A 16,788-nucleotide genomic window follows, 5' to 3' on the forward strand; every position below is an offset into this window, starting at 1 on the left:
CTGATACGATGTTTCATAGCCCACAATCTTACCAACATCCCACAGCAACTAGATTTGGCTCATACTTTGGGACCCTGCACATAGGTGTAAAACCTACAGAAACAAAGTAGCCTCACCTATAACTTCACAAAGTTAAAGTCTAAAAGTAAAATATTGTCCAAATTCATCCATGGTCTCAACCTACCATACCCCTCCCCCAGTCCCATAACCCTACAAGCTCCTCACTCTTCCAAGTTTGGGGTCTTGCAATACCTGGTTTTAAAACATCTACAATTTTAAGATGCTGTACCTTCCAGACTTTGGACTCTGGAATTTGCTCCCTAAACTTCTCCTCACTGTTCAGGCATAGATTAACAACTATTCCTGCAATCGAAGTCTGATCTTTTGTTGTAATCTTACATTATGCAGCTTAATGTCAGATTTAGAATAGAATATCCTTTACTGTCACATACTCGAGTACAGGAGTACAGTGAAATGCTTTACAATGGCACCGCTCATGGTACCATCTTAGGTACAAAGCTTAGATACAAAAAGGGAAACAAAAAAAAGTAGAGGCATTATTTTACAGTGATTCATAGTGTAAGTCAGAAATATGACAATTAAGAGGGTAGACATCACAGTCAGATAAACACATTACAAATAAACATTACATTGCAGTAGCTCAGTACAGAGGCTCCTGTGGTCTGATCACCCACACCAGACCCCAGCCCAACAACCATCTCCGCTCCACTCTCAAGCCTCCATCTGCTCTGCACTGGCTCTCAGATGCTCCAAGGTAAGTTTTCTCTGGGACTCGATCCCCACACTGGCCTCCGCTCCAGGACTCGCCAGCTCCTCCATTCCCTTCCAGATAAGTCCAAGTCATTACTAGAAAAAAAACAAAGGAGGACAGGAAAGAGAGAGAATGAAAAGAATGGGCAGAGCAGAGAAGGTCCAATGGAGCTTCTTACTCAGCCACCATCTTGCTGGCAAGTTTGATGAGGTTCTTGTTTATCACCACAGTACCATAAAAATGGAACTTGTATATGAATGTAGAATATAAAATTAATGCTACTAGTGTTGAGCAAAATTGAGGTTTGTAGGTGATGTTTTGGAGATTATGGTCACGCACCTAAACATCACGGCTAGTTGCTGTTTAGTGTCCGTTGTAAACACAGAACTAGAGGGGTCTGAAGAAAAATTCCACTTCGGACTGTTTTCCCAGAAATCTTCCCCTAGTTGTGGCCAACAGTCGAGTTGAATCCATATTGGGGAAAAATAGTGAACCGGCATCTTTCCATACTCCAATGAACGGTCATGAATCTGAAACGTTGGCCATTTCTGAGAGCATGTGCTGACTGATCTGAGCATTTCCTGCATTTTTGGCTTAAATTTTAATGCTCCAGTTTTCACTGTATTTTGTTTTTAACATTTTTTATTCAATGCTTTGTTCGCTGGTACTCAGTCAGGGTGGGTGTTTCTATCATGGAGTGGGACAGGTCTACAACAGTCAAAGTGAAAGGGGTGGCATGGTGGCTCAGTGGTCAGCACTGCCTCACAGCACTAGGAACCCGGGTTTGATTCCAGCCTTGGGTGACTGTGTGTAATTTGCACATTCTCCCTGTGTCTGTTCGGGTTTCCTCTCAGTCCAAAGATGTGCAGGTTTGATGGATTGGCTATGCTAAGTAGCCCATGGTGGGCAGGGACGTGTGGGCCAGGTGGATTAGCCATGGGATGCTGTTCAGAGTCAGTGTGGACTCAATAAGCCAAATGGCCTGCTTCCATACTGCAGTGATTCTATGACAATTTGACATTATAGCTAAGACACGCCCAGAAGGATGGTGTAAGAACTCAAAAAATCATACCGAAAGTAAGGTAAGGTGATACAGAACATGGAATCACACAGAGGCGATTTTACCTGGTTCCCAAAATCTTGGATATTCATCCACAGAATGTTTAATACTGATTAAATGTAATGATTAGACTGGGAGAAGCCCACATCAAAATGCTAATGCCCCAGGTTAAAAGATACATAAAGGAGCAGTGTGCAGATTTCCTATGGTTGATTCAGTTACAGCTTTAAAACAATAGATAAACCAACAATACTTTGAAAGAACGTTTTGACTTTATTGTACATTACAACCATTCTAATATCTACATTAAAATGTAATGTATATTGTTCAAATGATACTGTAGCATCTGAATTAAAACAATTGCCCCTGATAAATTCAGTGAAATCAAAATTTGTGTTATATTAAAAAAAACTCATTTGACAACTGTCACAAAGTAGTTATAAAGCAAATGATAACAAAGTGCTCATTCCCAGTCTCAGAATGTTGGGTGGGAAGTGCAGGAGGATCGAGAAAGGTAACTTAAAGTGGTTGAGCAAATAGGAAACAAACATGGTTTTTGGCAGCAAATGTGCTGCGCTCAGCAGATACAAGCTTTTATTTAGAAAATTCCACAACCTAACTACATTTGCTTGCATCTTGGGTGGGGCAGGGTGGCAAGTAGAAGAGTTTTCTTGACATTTATGCAGCTACGCATTAACACTTCTCTTCAGTAAAAACTTCAAATGTTCCTGTTTATAAATCATAGAATTTAAAAAACGTGAAAACCATTCTTGAGGCTTTGTTTTTATTTACTTAGAATGATTTTATTTACTTCTTTCCTCTTAGTCTCTGCAGTTTATCATGCTCTCTTGGGTGAAAGACTTTTCCCATGCTCCAATGCACTCGCTGCTGGCAGTCAAGCTGATCTTTACATCATTGAGATAGTTCCTTTTATTTCCCTTCAATCTTTTCAGGGAAATGACTACGTTGTGGCAAATGGTACATCTGAGGTTCAGGAACTACTTGGCAGCGCGTTAGGTAATGCAACAGATCCGATCCTGGGTCAATTTTACTTTGCTAATGTACTGCATGTGCCCACTTGTCTTCACTTTCACAAACTGCACAAGCAACTTTTTGGATCCTTTTTGCCTGTCAGGGGGCACAAAAGAAACCCCAGAGCTCGAGATGTGAAAAAGCAGAGAACTCTTACAAAAGATAACTGCTCTTCAGTTCACTCACTGACCAAAGTTGTGCCAGATAGTTGAAGGCAAAAAGCAATGTAGGCCATGAAAGGGGTAGTAGAGATAAAAGTAACAAGAGAATGAGAGAAATCTATAAATACTTTGCCGGCCATTTGTCAAGTTTTTTTTAAAGAAAAAGTCATCAGATTCATGATGTGCTAACTGACATTTCAGGAGTAAAAGATTGATGACAATCGCTGGCGTAATCAATGATACACTTGGGAATTATATCTGCACTGGTTTATGGCCAATAACCCTCGAAGGAAGAGCAGCTAACAAAATACAACATATTTTTGTTTCCTTTTAGAAAAAGGATCCAAAGAGCCACTTATGTAAAACACTTCTTTAATGGCAAACAAGAAAATAGTAGCCTTCACAGAAGGGGAAAATAGGCAGATATCAAAACACCTGTTTGCATTGAAAGATAGCTCAAAGCAACTGTTTTTCTTTTTTTTGAATATACAAAACAAAGTTGTGCTCCCTCTGTCAAAAAGAGTTGAAAAACAAAATCAAGACATCCAAGACAAAACAGACTTCACATCTGCTCAAAGTGAAGTGGTGTAGTGAAGGGGGGGGGGGGGGGGGGGGGGGGGGAAGAGGGGGGAGAGAAAACAAAAAAAAAATAAACTCCATTAAAGACAAGTAATTTACAGTTAACTGCTGAACGTATCCGAAATGCTTACGAAATAATTCCTTTCCAGCATTCATCTTGTACAAAATAGTAACAGGCTAAGATAGATCAGTTTTAATGTACTTAACAACAGAAGTGGCCGCATATTTATTAATGTAATTTCTCTGGGGTTCCGTAGGCAGGATTGTACGGCGGCTGCGCAGCAGGGTTGTACGGCGGCTGAACGGCAGGGTTGTATGGCGGCTGTGCGGCAGGGTTGTACGGCGGCTGAACGGCAGGGTTGTACGGCAGCTGTCCTGGATAAGGTACATTTGCACTAGCTGAAATGAAAATGGAGGACAGCATTGGTGCTCAATGCAATGATGTTTACGCATTACTCTTAAAATTACTACACAGGGACCCGAAAGAAATAAAACATTGAGATGTTGTTTGTCCTCCTCTCAACTCCATGTGTTACCATAACCCTTTATTCCTTTTCCTTGCTTCTAACCTCCTCAAACGCAAGAATAGAGCTTGTACTTTAAGCAGCGATTCCAGCAGACTCACTATCCTCTTGTTGTTCCCTCTGCTCTCAGTCTTATTGTCCTCAACACACTGCTATATTTTTGGAAGGTGGCATCACTGTCCCAGTTGACTGGCAGTTACTCATTTCCATTTCTAGTAATTTAAAAACCTATCATACTCCCCACTTTTATCAAATGCAGGAGGGACAAAGAACAGTGGTTTTGAAATCGTAAACCTGTCGACTCCTTCCATAACCTCTGACTTTCATTAGCAGTCACGTATCATTGTCCTGTGGGCTTTTCTTGAAATCGAAGAAAAAAGGCCTATAGATTCACCTGCAGCAAAAGATCTCTCTCCAAGAGCAGGCAGTGGGAGAACAGGCAGTATGAATTCAGAAGGGGGGGAATAAGACCATAAGGCATTGGAGCATAAGTAAGAAATTCCCAAAAATATTAAAATCTGTAATACTTTAAACTTTATTGGAATTTACAGCAGTGAAAGTGAAATACACCAGAGACATTATGGCGTAAGAAATGCAATCAAGCATTTGTCCCAAAACCAATTGGTGATTGAGGGGTTTGGGCAGTAATCCAAATTTCCTGACCAATTATCCAGTGAATGTGAATTTAAATTTGGAATCTGAATTCATTTTAGATCCAAGTCTGCAACAGGTAAAGTAAAAATGACAACAAAAATCAAATTGTCCAGAAAACTGGTTCACTGATGTTTTCTATAGAAGGAAATGAACTCTCTATACCCAGAACAGTCTCTCAGAGGTTTGTCTCCTACACCAAATGTGGCTGACTTTCAACAGCCCCCTGAAGTGCAAAGCAAATCTAATAATAATAATAATAATAATAATAATAATAATAATAATAATAATAATAATAATAATAATAATAATAATAAATAAAAACAACAGAATGCAGGTTTTTTTTTTAAGGTGGCAGCCCATTACCATTTTAAGTGGCTTATTGATGGTCAATACATCCTGAAACTAAACAAAAACCAAAAGAACGGCAGATGCTGTAAATCAGAGACAAAAACAGAAATAGCTGAAAAAGCTCAGCATCTGTGTAAAGAAATCAGAGTTAATGTTTTGAGTTGAATGACCCTTCTCAGAACTGAGGAAGAGTCACTTGACCCAAAATATTAACTCCGATTTCTCTCCACAGATGCTGCCACATCCTGACAGTACCTGGAATGAGAGTTCACAATACGCAAGCACCTCATTGTCCTGAGATCAACACACAATGAGTTGAAGCAACTTTCTCCTGAGTATGGAATACATTGTGTAAATGGGCATGAGGTAAGAATATCTTCAAATTAAAAAGGAGGGGAATGGAATGTGCAGAAATGACTCAGTCTCAGTCTATGATAGCCTGGAATATGTTAACTTGGTCACTTGCTTTTATCGAAATGGGAACTACATCCAGCCAAGTTCGCATTCAAATGACTCTCAATTAACATATCACCATCACCTGTCCCTTAGTCCAATGTGGCCTCAGATACCCTGCAGGGTGTGACGAGTAAATAATTGATTCCCCTTTCTTACATTTTAAAATAAATTGATATAGTCGTATAATCATGAAAAACAGAAAAAATAAAGACAACATGGTGCAGAATGAAAATATATTATATTCCTCTTTTTGCTGTATATTAGAATTCCAAATGCCACTTTTCCAGTATTTCTAATAGTTTCTAAAAATTTGCTCCTTCCTTTGTAAAGCAGTCAGGCAGCTGACTGCTGCTATTCACCCCCATTTCAAAATTAGAGATTTCTCTGTTTACGAGTGTTTGTTTAAAACTATAAATATCAAACACATTCTTCTTTCATTCATGCATATTGTTGATTGTACATTATCCCATAGGTGTTTATGATCAATGTTGCAGACAATGGGTATATTGCTGCTGAATCCTTTTACAATTACTTTCAATACACCAAAAAAAACCCATCACTGCCACTTTACCAAGAGTTTCTGCTATTGAAAAAGACTTCTTTTTTTAAATAAAAGCACCATTCTTCAAATCTTTTCAGCTTCTCAAGCTAAAAAGGACAACATTTACCCGTGTCTCCAAACAAAAAGTTATAAACTCATCTACACTTGAGAATTCATCACAGATTTGCACAAGAAGCATTGCTAAAAACCATACAGGTTTCACATTCTTGGCCGCTCTCAATGAACAAGTTTCAGAACAAAATGCTCCATTTTATGTTTTTCAATGTTTTCTCTACCCAAATAATATATTCCACTTTTGGATTTTTCATAATCGTACTCAACTCTAAAAGAACTTAAAACTGGCATGGTGGCCTTTTTTGGGTGACTAGTCAGTTCTGCAGTTTAATTCAATTTCACAATTCTTCCATTTCAATTTTGGAAGCTCTAGCACATGATCATGAGACCTTACCAGCTGCAATGGGGCTAATATTTTCTGAATATTTTTTCAAAGTCATGTTTCATTTCTTTGATATTCCCTTTAAGTTTACATGTTTGCACCAATCCATTGGCAATCTTGTTTACTGAGAATACTGGATTATTGCCTACAAAACATAATGACATTCCACGCCCAAGCTAGAAACCAGATTCTGCATCACATTACTAGTATTTAAGAAGTTTATTCCCAAATAGAGCTACAATAATCTACTTACTTGCTACAGTATCTTGATATGACGGTGGTTGTCCAGAATATGGAGTTGGATATGGTGGTGGATTGGCGATACTTGGAGGATAGGGAGCCATCGCTGGTGCTGGCTGCACTGGCATGGGAGTATATCCTTGGTAAGGAACGAACCCTTGTGCTGGTACGTGTGGTTGCTGTGGGTATGCTGACTGTACCACTGTAGTTGTAGTTGAACTTGTAACAACAGCTAAAAGAGAAGAGCAGGCAAATATCAATTCATTCATTAAAACCAGCTCACCTTTTTATCATTAAATGTGTCAAAAAGGAAAGGACCTTTGGAGAACAATGACAAAGACAAACAGTTCTTTGATTGTAAAATTGTCCTCTAACCAAAAACAGGGTGATGTACAAGTTATAAAGGTCAAAGCAAAAATCACCTTTTAAATCTCCTGCATGAAAGCAAATATTGCAGCTAAGGTAAGGTTGAGAACAGCTTACATTCTCCGCTTTGTGCAGTGGTAAGGATTTGTTCATTTATCTTTCTCTCAGCTTTTATGGGTCTACATGAGGATTGGCATCTTTGATTCTGGATATCAACCATATTTCATCACATTTCCTGACTTGTGCCTTGTAGATGGTGGACAAGCTTTGAGGCGAGTTACTCGCCGCAGTATTCCTAGCTTCTGACCTGCTCTTGGAGCCACTGTGTTCATATGGTGTATCCAGTTGAATTTTTGGTCAATGGTAACCCCTAGGATGTTGATAGTGGGAGATTCAGTGATGGTAACACCACTGAATGTCAAGGATGCTAAGTTAGATTGTCTTGTATTGATGATGATTATCGCCTGGCATTTGTGTAGCGGGAATGTCACTCGCCACTTATCAGCCTAAGCCTAGATATTGTCCAGATCTTGTTGCATGTGAATACGGACCCAGAGACAAGAACGGGAGGTTCTCACCTCAACAGCAACCAGAAGTGCCATGCAAGGTGGACTCTTAGAAACCTGAACTAACAAAAGAATCATTATGATCAGCAGGACACCGTAGCAATTTCAGAGAAAATATCATCCTCTAGATGAGGATAGCAGGTTCTCTTCACCTATCAGGTCACGGTGCTTAGGAATGGATGTAGATGTAATGGGAACAGATTGGACAGCTTTAAGTACGAAGATGTATGCGGACAAAATAGTACCAAAGTCTTTCACATTCAAATAAAGGGTGTCAATGTAAGTGATAATCTAATGGTTGATTTGAATCAAAAATTAGCAGTTGGCGCTTTGGACCAAACTGAACTCAAACTGCCGAACCATCCACTTCAAACCAGGATTAGATGTACACGAGATGTGATATTTTCTAATCAACCTGTTTAAAAGATATTGGTACACATCTCTGGAGAAACAGGACATGAACCATGGCCTCCTGGTTCAGAGACAGAGGCACTACTACTACAGTGCCAGAACCCCTTAAATTCCACTCACTCCCACCATGTCTACAGTTAAGCTCAGACCTGTTGCTGCTCATTATGCTATTCTAGTCCCTGGATTTAGCATCTTTAGGGCAAGACAGATTAATCAGATTATTGCTATTCTTATTAATGCTGGTGACTAACTGGACTACCATTTTATATATTTACAGGCAGTTTGTTCTGGTCCATGAACTTTTATTTTGAGGGTTCTTTGATAGTACAGAACTGTCAGTAAAAGGTAAACCATTCCCTCTTTCACAGCAGACAGCTGCCTTTTTTGAGGTCACGTTTTGCAAGGTAAGTGTGATGTTAGAGTGCTGGGAGGACTGGGTGCCACATGAATAGGGGGCCAGATGGGTGACAGTGCCAGAGTGTAAGGTGGCAGATAAGCGTTGGAGGAGCAGTGAAGGTGGTCATGTACAGTCCAGCCCAATCCAATCCCAGAACAACAGATCCGTTGGGTTTCAGGGTGAGGGTGTCAGGACAGGGCCTGGACCTTGGTGGGATTGGGGTGTCAGTGGTATAGATGTAGTGTAATTAGGAGAACAAGAGATAATTTTAGGGTCAGTTGAATGGAGGAAGGTGCCATTGTCCTGCTGAACCATAACGCTACTCTCCCACTAGAGAGAAACACAACTGGTGGTGGTTTAACCTTCGGATCACCTTGCCTCAGGCGAGGGGAGAGCTTGAGAGGGAGGGTCCTTCACAGTAACCTCAGCTGGTCTGGGAATGAAACCCATGCTGTTGGCAGCACTCTGCATTCTAAACCAGTTATCCAACCAACTGAGCTAACCAAATCAATTACTGAATAATTACGCAGGACGTAGGCTAAATATTTAATAATTTAACATTTCCTGTGTAGCTATTTTAGTTAATTTCATTGGAACCAAAGCAAATTCTGATTTTTAATAAGATTTTGAATGTTGCGGTGTAAAGGATTTGCCCAGCAGGAAATTCAGTTTCCCTCACAATTCCCTCAGAGTATGCTTTGATGGAGTTTCCACAAAATTCCCCACACACAACTCTGGTCTACAATGGCAAAATTACTTAGTGAGTTCAAAGTGCACTTTGAAAATTGAAGAAATGATCAAGGGTATCCATTTTTAGTGCAAGAGATCACACTATCATCCATACCAGAGAAAGTTAATAAAAACCACCTCAAAACATATCTAATACAGAAAGAGATAGTAGGAACTGCTGATGCTGGAGAATCTGAGATAACAGGTTGTAGAGCTGGATGAACACAGCGGGCCAAACAGAGGAGCAGGAAAGCTGACGTTTTGGTCTGGACCCCCATTCAGAAAGGGTCCAGACTTGCAACACCAGCTTTACTGCTCCCCTGATGTTGCCTGGCCTGCTATGTTTATCCAGCTCTGCACCTTGTTATTTAATACAGAAACACTGATTTAAAGCAATGGTTGGTAGTTCATTTGCTAAGTTTATCATGTAACAAACAGCCACAACTGGAAATTACACGTTTACCAAGCAGATAAACCAAGATAATACAATGTCCCAAAAGGTTATAAGTATGGAGCATGCAACAACGTTTTAAAGCAACTTAAATGTACACTTTTTTTTTGTATTCTCTCCTCCCAATGTTGTCATATTTCCCCTTACAAGGAGATATTATTTTGCTAAAGGTTAGTGTCCATAATTAATGCAACTTACTTAACAGCACTTTACAACTTGGTTCACATTCCACCGAATCAATTTTATCCAACAATATGGTCTCGTTTAAGAGTAATCTGGTAGAAGCCATTTACTGCATTTACAGACACACACAATCACTGGTTTACTGAAGATAGCAGCAACTTACGTTCTGTGAATCTCTGGGGATTAATTCTTGTGGCCATTAACTTCAACAATTCCAAACCTTCTTTGCCCCTAACTCCTCCAACTGGCATTTTGTTCTGCAACTGTTTTGTTATCCAGGACCAGGAGTCACAACATAATTGTACCAGGTAGGCCACTTAGGACAGAGACGAGGAGAAACTTCTTCACCATGGGAGCTTGTGGAATTCTCTGCCACAGAAAGTGGTTGAGGCCAAAGTATTACGTCAAGTTAGATATTGTTATTAGCACTAGAGGGATTAAAGGATACGGGTAGAATGCAGGAACAGGGTACTGAACAAAGGCATAAAGTTTGCAATTCTCTAGTCTGCCAGCACCACCGACAAATCTAGGGAATTCTATCCTTGGATGCTGCATCTTATCCTACCCTATCAACTTTAAGCACTAACAGGTTATCCAAGACGCCCCCCCACCGACTACCCCATTACATACTTTGTAAGGTTCAACAAAATCACCTCACATTTTTCAAAACTCTACAGAGTTCAGGCTTAGTTCTCGGCCCACTGACGTTGGCTCTCCAGTAGTTGATCTTCTTACTCTAAACTGACCAATACAATTTTCCACCATCTTCCTAAACTTCACAATGCAATGATTACTGCTTCCCCACTGTCATTTAATTTATTTGGCCGGCCTCCTTCCTGAAAACTAAGCCTAGCTCTGGCTCTTGTTGTTATACTGGACACAATGCTGCAGGAAATTCTCCTGGAAGACAATCCAGGAATACCTGCCCCTCATACTACCATTACTCAGTCACATGGGCATTTAAAATTGCCAATTATAACTACTCTATGATGATTAAAGCTCTTTGTAAATTCCTTACAGATTTGTTTCTCTATATCCTTCTCACTAGCTGACGGTCTACAGATTACACCAAGCAATAGGTAGCTGTCACCAAATCAATTTCAGTCCTCCAAAATATCCTCTTTCTCCAGTATTGCAATGCTTTCCTTAAGCCAGAATGTCACCCGCTCTCCTGTTTATTTCCCTTCCTACCTTTTCTGAACACTATCACTTGGAACATTTAACACCCAGACCAGCCCTACCTCGAAGCAGGTCACCGTTACTGCCACAACATTACAACTCCACAAGATAATCTGTATCTGTAAATCTCAAATCATGTTAAGTACACTCCATACACTGTACCTCTGTCTGACACTTCACCATTCCCTCCTCATTTTGATTTCACCTATTTTTCTCTACTTTATAGTGTTTTCAGCCTCTACCAGCATTTCATGCAGCCTGTTTTTATCTTATTATAATTCTTCCTGGTTTCCAGTCCCCTACTGAGTCAGTTTAAATCCACACTAGCAAAACATCCTGCAAAGAACTCAGTCCAGCTGTGTTTTAATGCAGCCAGTGCAACTGGTGCCATCTCCACTAGAAACAGTCCCAGTATGCTGGAAGTAAGTGCCCCCGACACCTGCCTCCAACTCCTCACTATCTTTCTAGCCATGCATTCAGCTGTTTTATCTTCCTACTTCGGTACTCATGCTTTTGATGGCACATCCTGTTTTCATCGTCAAAATGTCAGGTGTCTCCCTTCCTATCTCAGCAGACCAAACCACACCATTTCGAGTCAGATACGTACAGCACGGAAGCAGACTCTTCGGTCCTATCAGTTCACGCCAACCGTAATCCCAAATTAAACTAGTCCCACCTGCCTCATCCAAATTTTCATATTCATGTACTGTCCAAATGTCTTTTAAATGTTGTAACTATTCTCACATCGACTATTTCCTCTGGAAGTTCATTCCACACACAAAAAGTTGGCCCTCATGTCATTTTTATATCTTTCTCCTCTCACCTTAAATATACGTTGCCTCGTCTTGAAACCTCCTTAAAAGAAAAGATACCTGCCATTTACCTTATCTACACCCCTCATGATTTTATAAGCTTCTACAAGGTCACCCCTCAACCTCCTGTGCTCCAGTGAAAAAAGTTCCAGTCTACCCAGCTTCTCCTTACAACTCAAACTCTCCATTCCCAGCAATATCCTGTTTAATCTCTTTTGAATCCCCTCCAGCTTAATAATATCGTTCCTATAACAGGGCAACTAGAATTGGACACAGTACGCCAGAAGAGGCCTCACCAATGTCCTCAGCAATCTCAACATAAAATATTTATTTATCTAGAGTTTGAGGGACCTTGAAGCAAATACTGACAGCTACATTACATTAGGTACTAAAGTTGAAACTACTTCTATAGTGTCGAAGTTCTTCAGGTTGTTCTGAAGCTGAGAAACCGCTAGCTCAATTTACATGGCAGTGCCCAAGAGCAAGTTTGTGGAAGGTGGTAGATGCTGACAAAATATGAAAAAGATTCTGGTTTAACACAAAAGAGATCAATTTTAATTAATTTTAACAATAAAGGATGAGCATATGATTCAATTTTAGCTACTGAGCTTACTTTGAAATACTATAATATCTCAACTTCTTGCTATAAGTGTTGTACTAGAATTGCCTTGATTAAATAAATAAAAGATGAGTCAATGAGATGGCATGTTGTTACTGTGGCCATTTAAAAGGTTCTCAGGCTCCCATTAAGTGAAATATTTGCCAGTTTAGATCGTGTGATGCAGAATACACAGGGTCAGCTGAATGACTCAGTCAGGAAGCCACCAGCTCGTGGTAAAGTTCATTCAGTGACAGAAGTCAAACTTTTTCCCACCATGCACATTGATCAGAATATTTATAGATACAGAAAGCTTAAGTTAAAAAGAAGTATGGCTTGATTTTTAAACAAATGGTGCAACAGGGTTCCAGAGATGTACCCTGTTCCACTTCTGTAAATCTAGGCACTGATGTCCTTTTATTATCCACATTTAATTTGAAGCGTTTACTATCGAACATGCCCACTCAATTTCTGGTTTTAGTTAAGTTGCAACCAGCCTACATGGGAAGTGACAAAATATCCTTGTAACCCAACCCTCAAACTGCTTTCACTGTGCAAGCAATGAAAATTATTGAGGCATATTTAGTATCAGAATTAAAAAATCATCACCCTGGGAAGCCCATACTTTTACACAAATATTGTCAGTAAAATGTTGTTTTTGTTTTTAAAACTTCAGCAAGTGGCGTTTCAGTTACCGATGGTATTAAAATTGAATCAATTCATTTCAGAATGTACTGAAATGAGACAAAAGTTATGAAAAGGCTCATATTCAAAACAATGGAGTCACATAGTTGGTGATGCAAACTGGGTAGCCAGCCCTCCAGGACTAGACTCTCAACAAGTTAATGATTAATCACAAGGCACTGCTGCCTGTCAACCATGAGAAAGGTTATAGGCGCATTTGAAAAAAACCAAAACTTTGTGTATGTTTAAATATGGAAATGGTCAAAGAAAATTAGAATGGAGACTAAAGGCTGTTGGATTAAAGTGAAAGGCAGGTATTGGTAGCTGGTCATATGACAGAGTCTCCATTCAACTGGAGCTAACAACTCAAGTAAAAATGGTTCCCGCTTCACAGCAACGGATTATTGACAGTACAACTCCACAGTTCCTCATTACACCCATGGGTACTTAGATAATAAGAAGGGGATGGTAGCGTAGGGAATTGTAATATCTTTGGAGAGGGTGAGCTTGTCACCCACACTGACAGAGCCAGTCATGGTAAAACAAATAAAACCCAGTTAGGAACAATTCTGCAGCTTATAGCCACAAAGCAACCTAAGAAACGCTTAGATCATCGAACAATACAGAACAGGAATGAGCCCTTCAGCCCACAATTTTGTAACACTGATGTCAAATTAAGCTAACTCTTTCTGCCTGCCCTTGATCCCTATCGTTTCATTCCTTGCAGACTCATGTGCTGATCTAAAAGCCCCTTAAAAACACCCCTCTCTTATCTACCTCCTCCACCATCCCTGGTAGCATGTTCTAGAATCCCAATATATAATGTATTTAAAAAAAAACTTGCCCCTCACATCTCCATTGAACCATCCCCCCCATCACCTTAAATGCACACAAATGTTAGAATTTGCAGCTGATGCCAACCTAGAGGTCAATGAAAATTGGAAGCAACTCAACTTACCAGATGTGTGGGTATGCTATATAAAATGGGCTGAACGATGAAAAATGAAATTTCCACAAAGACAAATGTAAAGCATAGAAATGAACAGCAGAGGAACTTCAGTAACAAGAACAGAATTAGATATTTGAGTCTTCAAGTCCGCACTAAGAGCAGGAACAATCACTGACTTCGGAGACTTTCATTTCTGTCCCCGTATCCCTCAATTCCCCAAGACACAAAAACCTTGTTTTAACACTGAGATAGACATATCCAAACCTCTGGAGTAGAGAATTTCATGATCTTTTCAGTGAAGAAATTTCTCATCTAATTCTTAAAGAAATTGTCCCCTCATTCTCCAACCTTGTACTTGCGTTCTGGACTTCCCCATTAAGGGGAAACAATATCCCCATATCCATGTTCTTAAGCCTCCTCTTGTATGTTTCAATGAAATCACTTCTCATTCTTCTAAAGCCTGATGAATATATGTCGAATTTAGTCAGTTATCACACTTAATACCTGATTCCATAGATTGGCTTAACAAACCTTCACTGTACCACATACCATTCAAATAGATTGCTCCTTAAAATATGAAAACTTTACACAATACTATAGATGTGGTCACAAAACCTGACTCTGTTACAGCAAGACATCCTTACTCTTGCATTCTAAGTCCTTTTTAATGAAGGCGGACATGCAATTTGTCTTCCTATTCGCTCATTGTATCTGCATGCGAATGTACTACGTTCCCTGTCAGATGACACCCAAGCCCCTTGAACATCAACATTTAAAAAGAAGCTTATCTTTCTACCGAAGTGAACAGCTGCACATTTTCCCCTATATTATATTCTGTCTGTCACTTTGTTGTCTACTCAGTTAGCATTGAGAAGGACACGAAGAGGCTACAAGATACAAACGGGTTAAAATCTCAGGTTAAAATATACTTCAGTCTCAATAAACCCTTACATTCTACTCTTCAAACTTATTAATACAGAATGTAAATAACTGAAACCCCAGCCCTGACTGTCATGACACTCCATTAGTTACAACCTGCCAACCTGAAAATATCTACTCCATCCCTCAACCTCTTGGTTAACAGGTAAATATCCATTTATCTATTGACCTCGTCTGGTCATACTTTGACTTTCTAAGTGCATTGTTAACACTTGCTTAACAATGGATTCCAACTAATCACCTCCAATTGACATCAAATTAACTGGTCCATCATTGGGTTTCTCTTTCCTTTCTACAGCAATGCCAGATTTGCTAACTGCCAATTCCGATCTGCTGTAACCATTCCAGAATCCAGGAAATTTTCGAAAATCACAACCAGCACATCCATTTTCTCTGCAACTCTCTCTTTTAGATCCCTAGGGTATGGGTATCAGATCTTGGGAATTCGCTGCATTTTAGACCTTTAAAAGAAAGGAAGGATAGATGATTTACGCACACTATGAATGAAAACAGCCAAAAGAGGCAGAGAGAGAAAATGTAGAAGGAGCACATAGACATGGTCTTAGAAACTCTTGATTAAGACTGTATTGAACTGTATAATTATTGGTTATGCTGCTTAACTTCTAGCTCTAGAACAATGGAGAAAAGTCACAAAAATCCCAATGAATCAGGATAGGAAAAAACAAAATGTATCTTTCAGCTGAGTAGAGATGCGTCCAAATGATGATTTTATAGGCACACTGGTTTGGAGAATAAAAACCTTAGATATAACTTTAAACTGAAACATGAAAGGATAGAATTAGAGGATGAAGTACCTTTACTAGTTTAAACCCACAAAAGGACAGATATAGAAGCTCCTCTATGCTCCTAGAAGCATGGCGTTCCAACCAGAACATCATCAACAAACACATTGGCTCCAAATCAATCTACCATCCTCTGAGAAAAAAGAACAGGAAATGACATCACCAATGTGGGAAATGACATCACCAACCCAAGGAAACCTAAACGGATAGACAGAAAGCAGGACATAACACCAGCACTTCATCCGAGGCTCACTGATGATGTTACCTAGAATGGTGACGAAACGTCTGAAAACTAACCTTCCAGCTCAGTGAGCAAACTCACATCCAGAACCTCAACCTGAGCTATAAATCTTCTCAAAACTCAGAGTGCATGGTTTGTCTGGGGTCTGGAATGGTTAGCAATAGATGGGTAGATGAACGAATCGGATTGACTGAAATCCATTATCAATTTATTTACAACTTTCTTCTTGTGGATAGTAGTACAAGAGAGAACATAGAATGTCCAGGATTCCAGCGCAACAGTATGTTTTTCATGTACTTGTGCTTTTCACCAAAGAGATAAACAATCTGCTGCGGTTACACAAGTGCCATCAAGGTCAAGGAAGTTGCTTAAAATGATAAATCTGGGCTACTCACGCTGACGTCCTCTTCGTGCCATCTTGTACAGAAGACAACAAGGACAGCATAAACAGATCACAAGTGAGAAGAGAAAAATCCCAAAGAAGCTCACTCCAATTGCAACGACAGAGCTAAAACTGAAAGAGACGAAAAACACTGCAGGTTAGCAGAAGAACTGTGAACAATGAGCTATTAAGGACAGCATTATTATACACAGATCACTCTCGTACTCACGATTAAAAGCTATAACAGGAGTAAAAATGTTAAAATATTTATAGA

At 39.7% G+C, this 16,788-nt stretch overlaps 1 protein-coding gene across 2 annotated transcripts in view; it reads right to left on the reverse strand.

Annotated features, from left to right (window-relative positions):
* Positions 1-2,085: 2,085 nt before the first annotated feature.
* The window catches only part of shisa10.1 (shisa family member 10, tandem duplicate 1), a 70,115-nt gene continuing 55,412 nt past the window's right edge, over positions 2,086-16,788 (reverse strand). For both annotated transcript variants that reach the window (XM_048548210.2, XM_048548211.2), the window contains 3 exons: positions 16,528-16,646; positions 6,838-7,056; positions 2,086-4,003 (listed from right to left, as the gene is read on the reverse strand). In XM_048548210.2, coding sequence (XP_048404167.1) covers positions 3,834-4,003; positions 6,838-7,056; positions 16,528-16,646 — 508 coding nt within the window. In that variant the 3' untranslated portion in view covers positions 2,086-3,833. The remainder of the gene's footprint in view (positions 4,004-6,837; positions 7,057-16,527; positions 16,647-16,788) is intronic.

This window comes from Stegostoma tigrinum, chromosome 11, assembly GCF_030684315.1.
Source record: "Stegostoma tigrinum isolate sSteTig4 chromosome 11, sSteTig4.hap1, whole genome shotgun sequence".
NCBI lineage: Eukaryota > Metazoa > Chordata > Chondrichthyes > Orectolobiformes > Stegostomatidae > Stegostoma > Stegostoma tigrinum.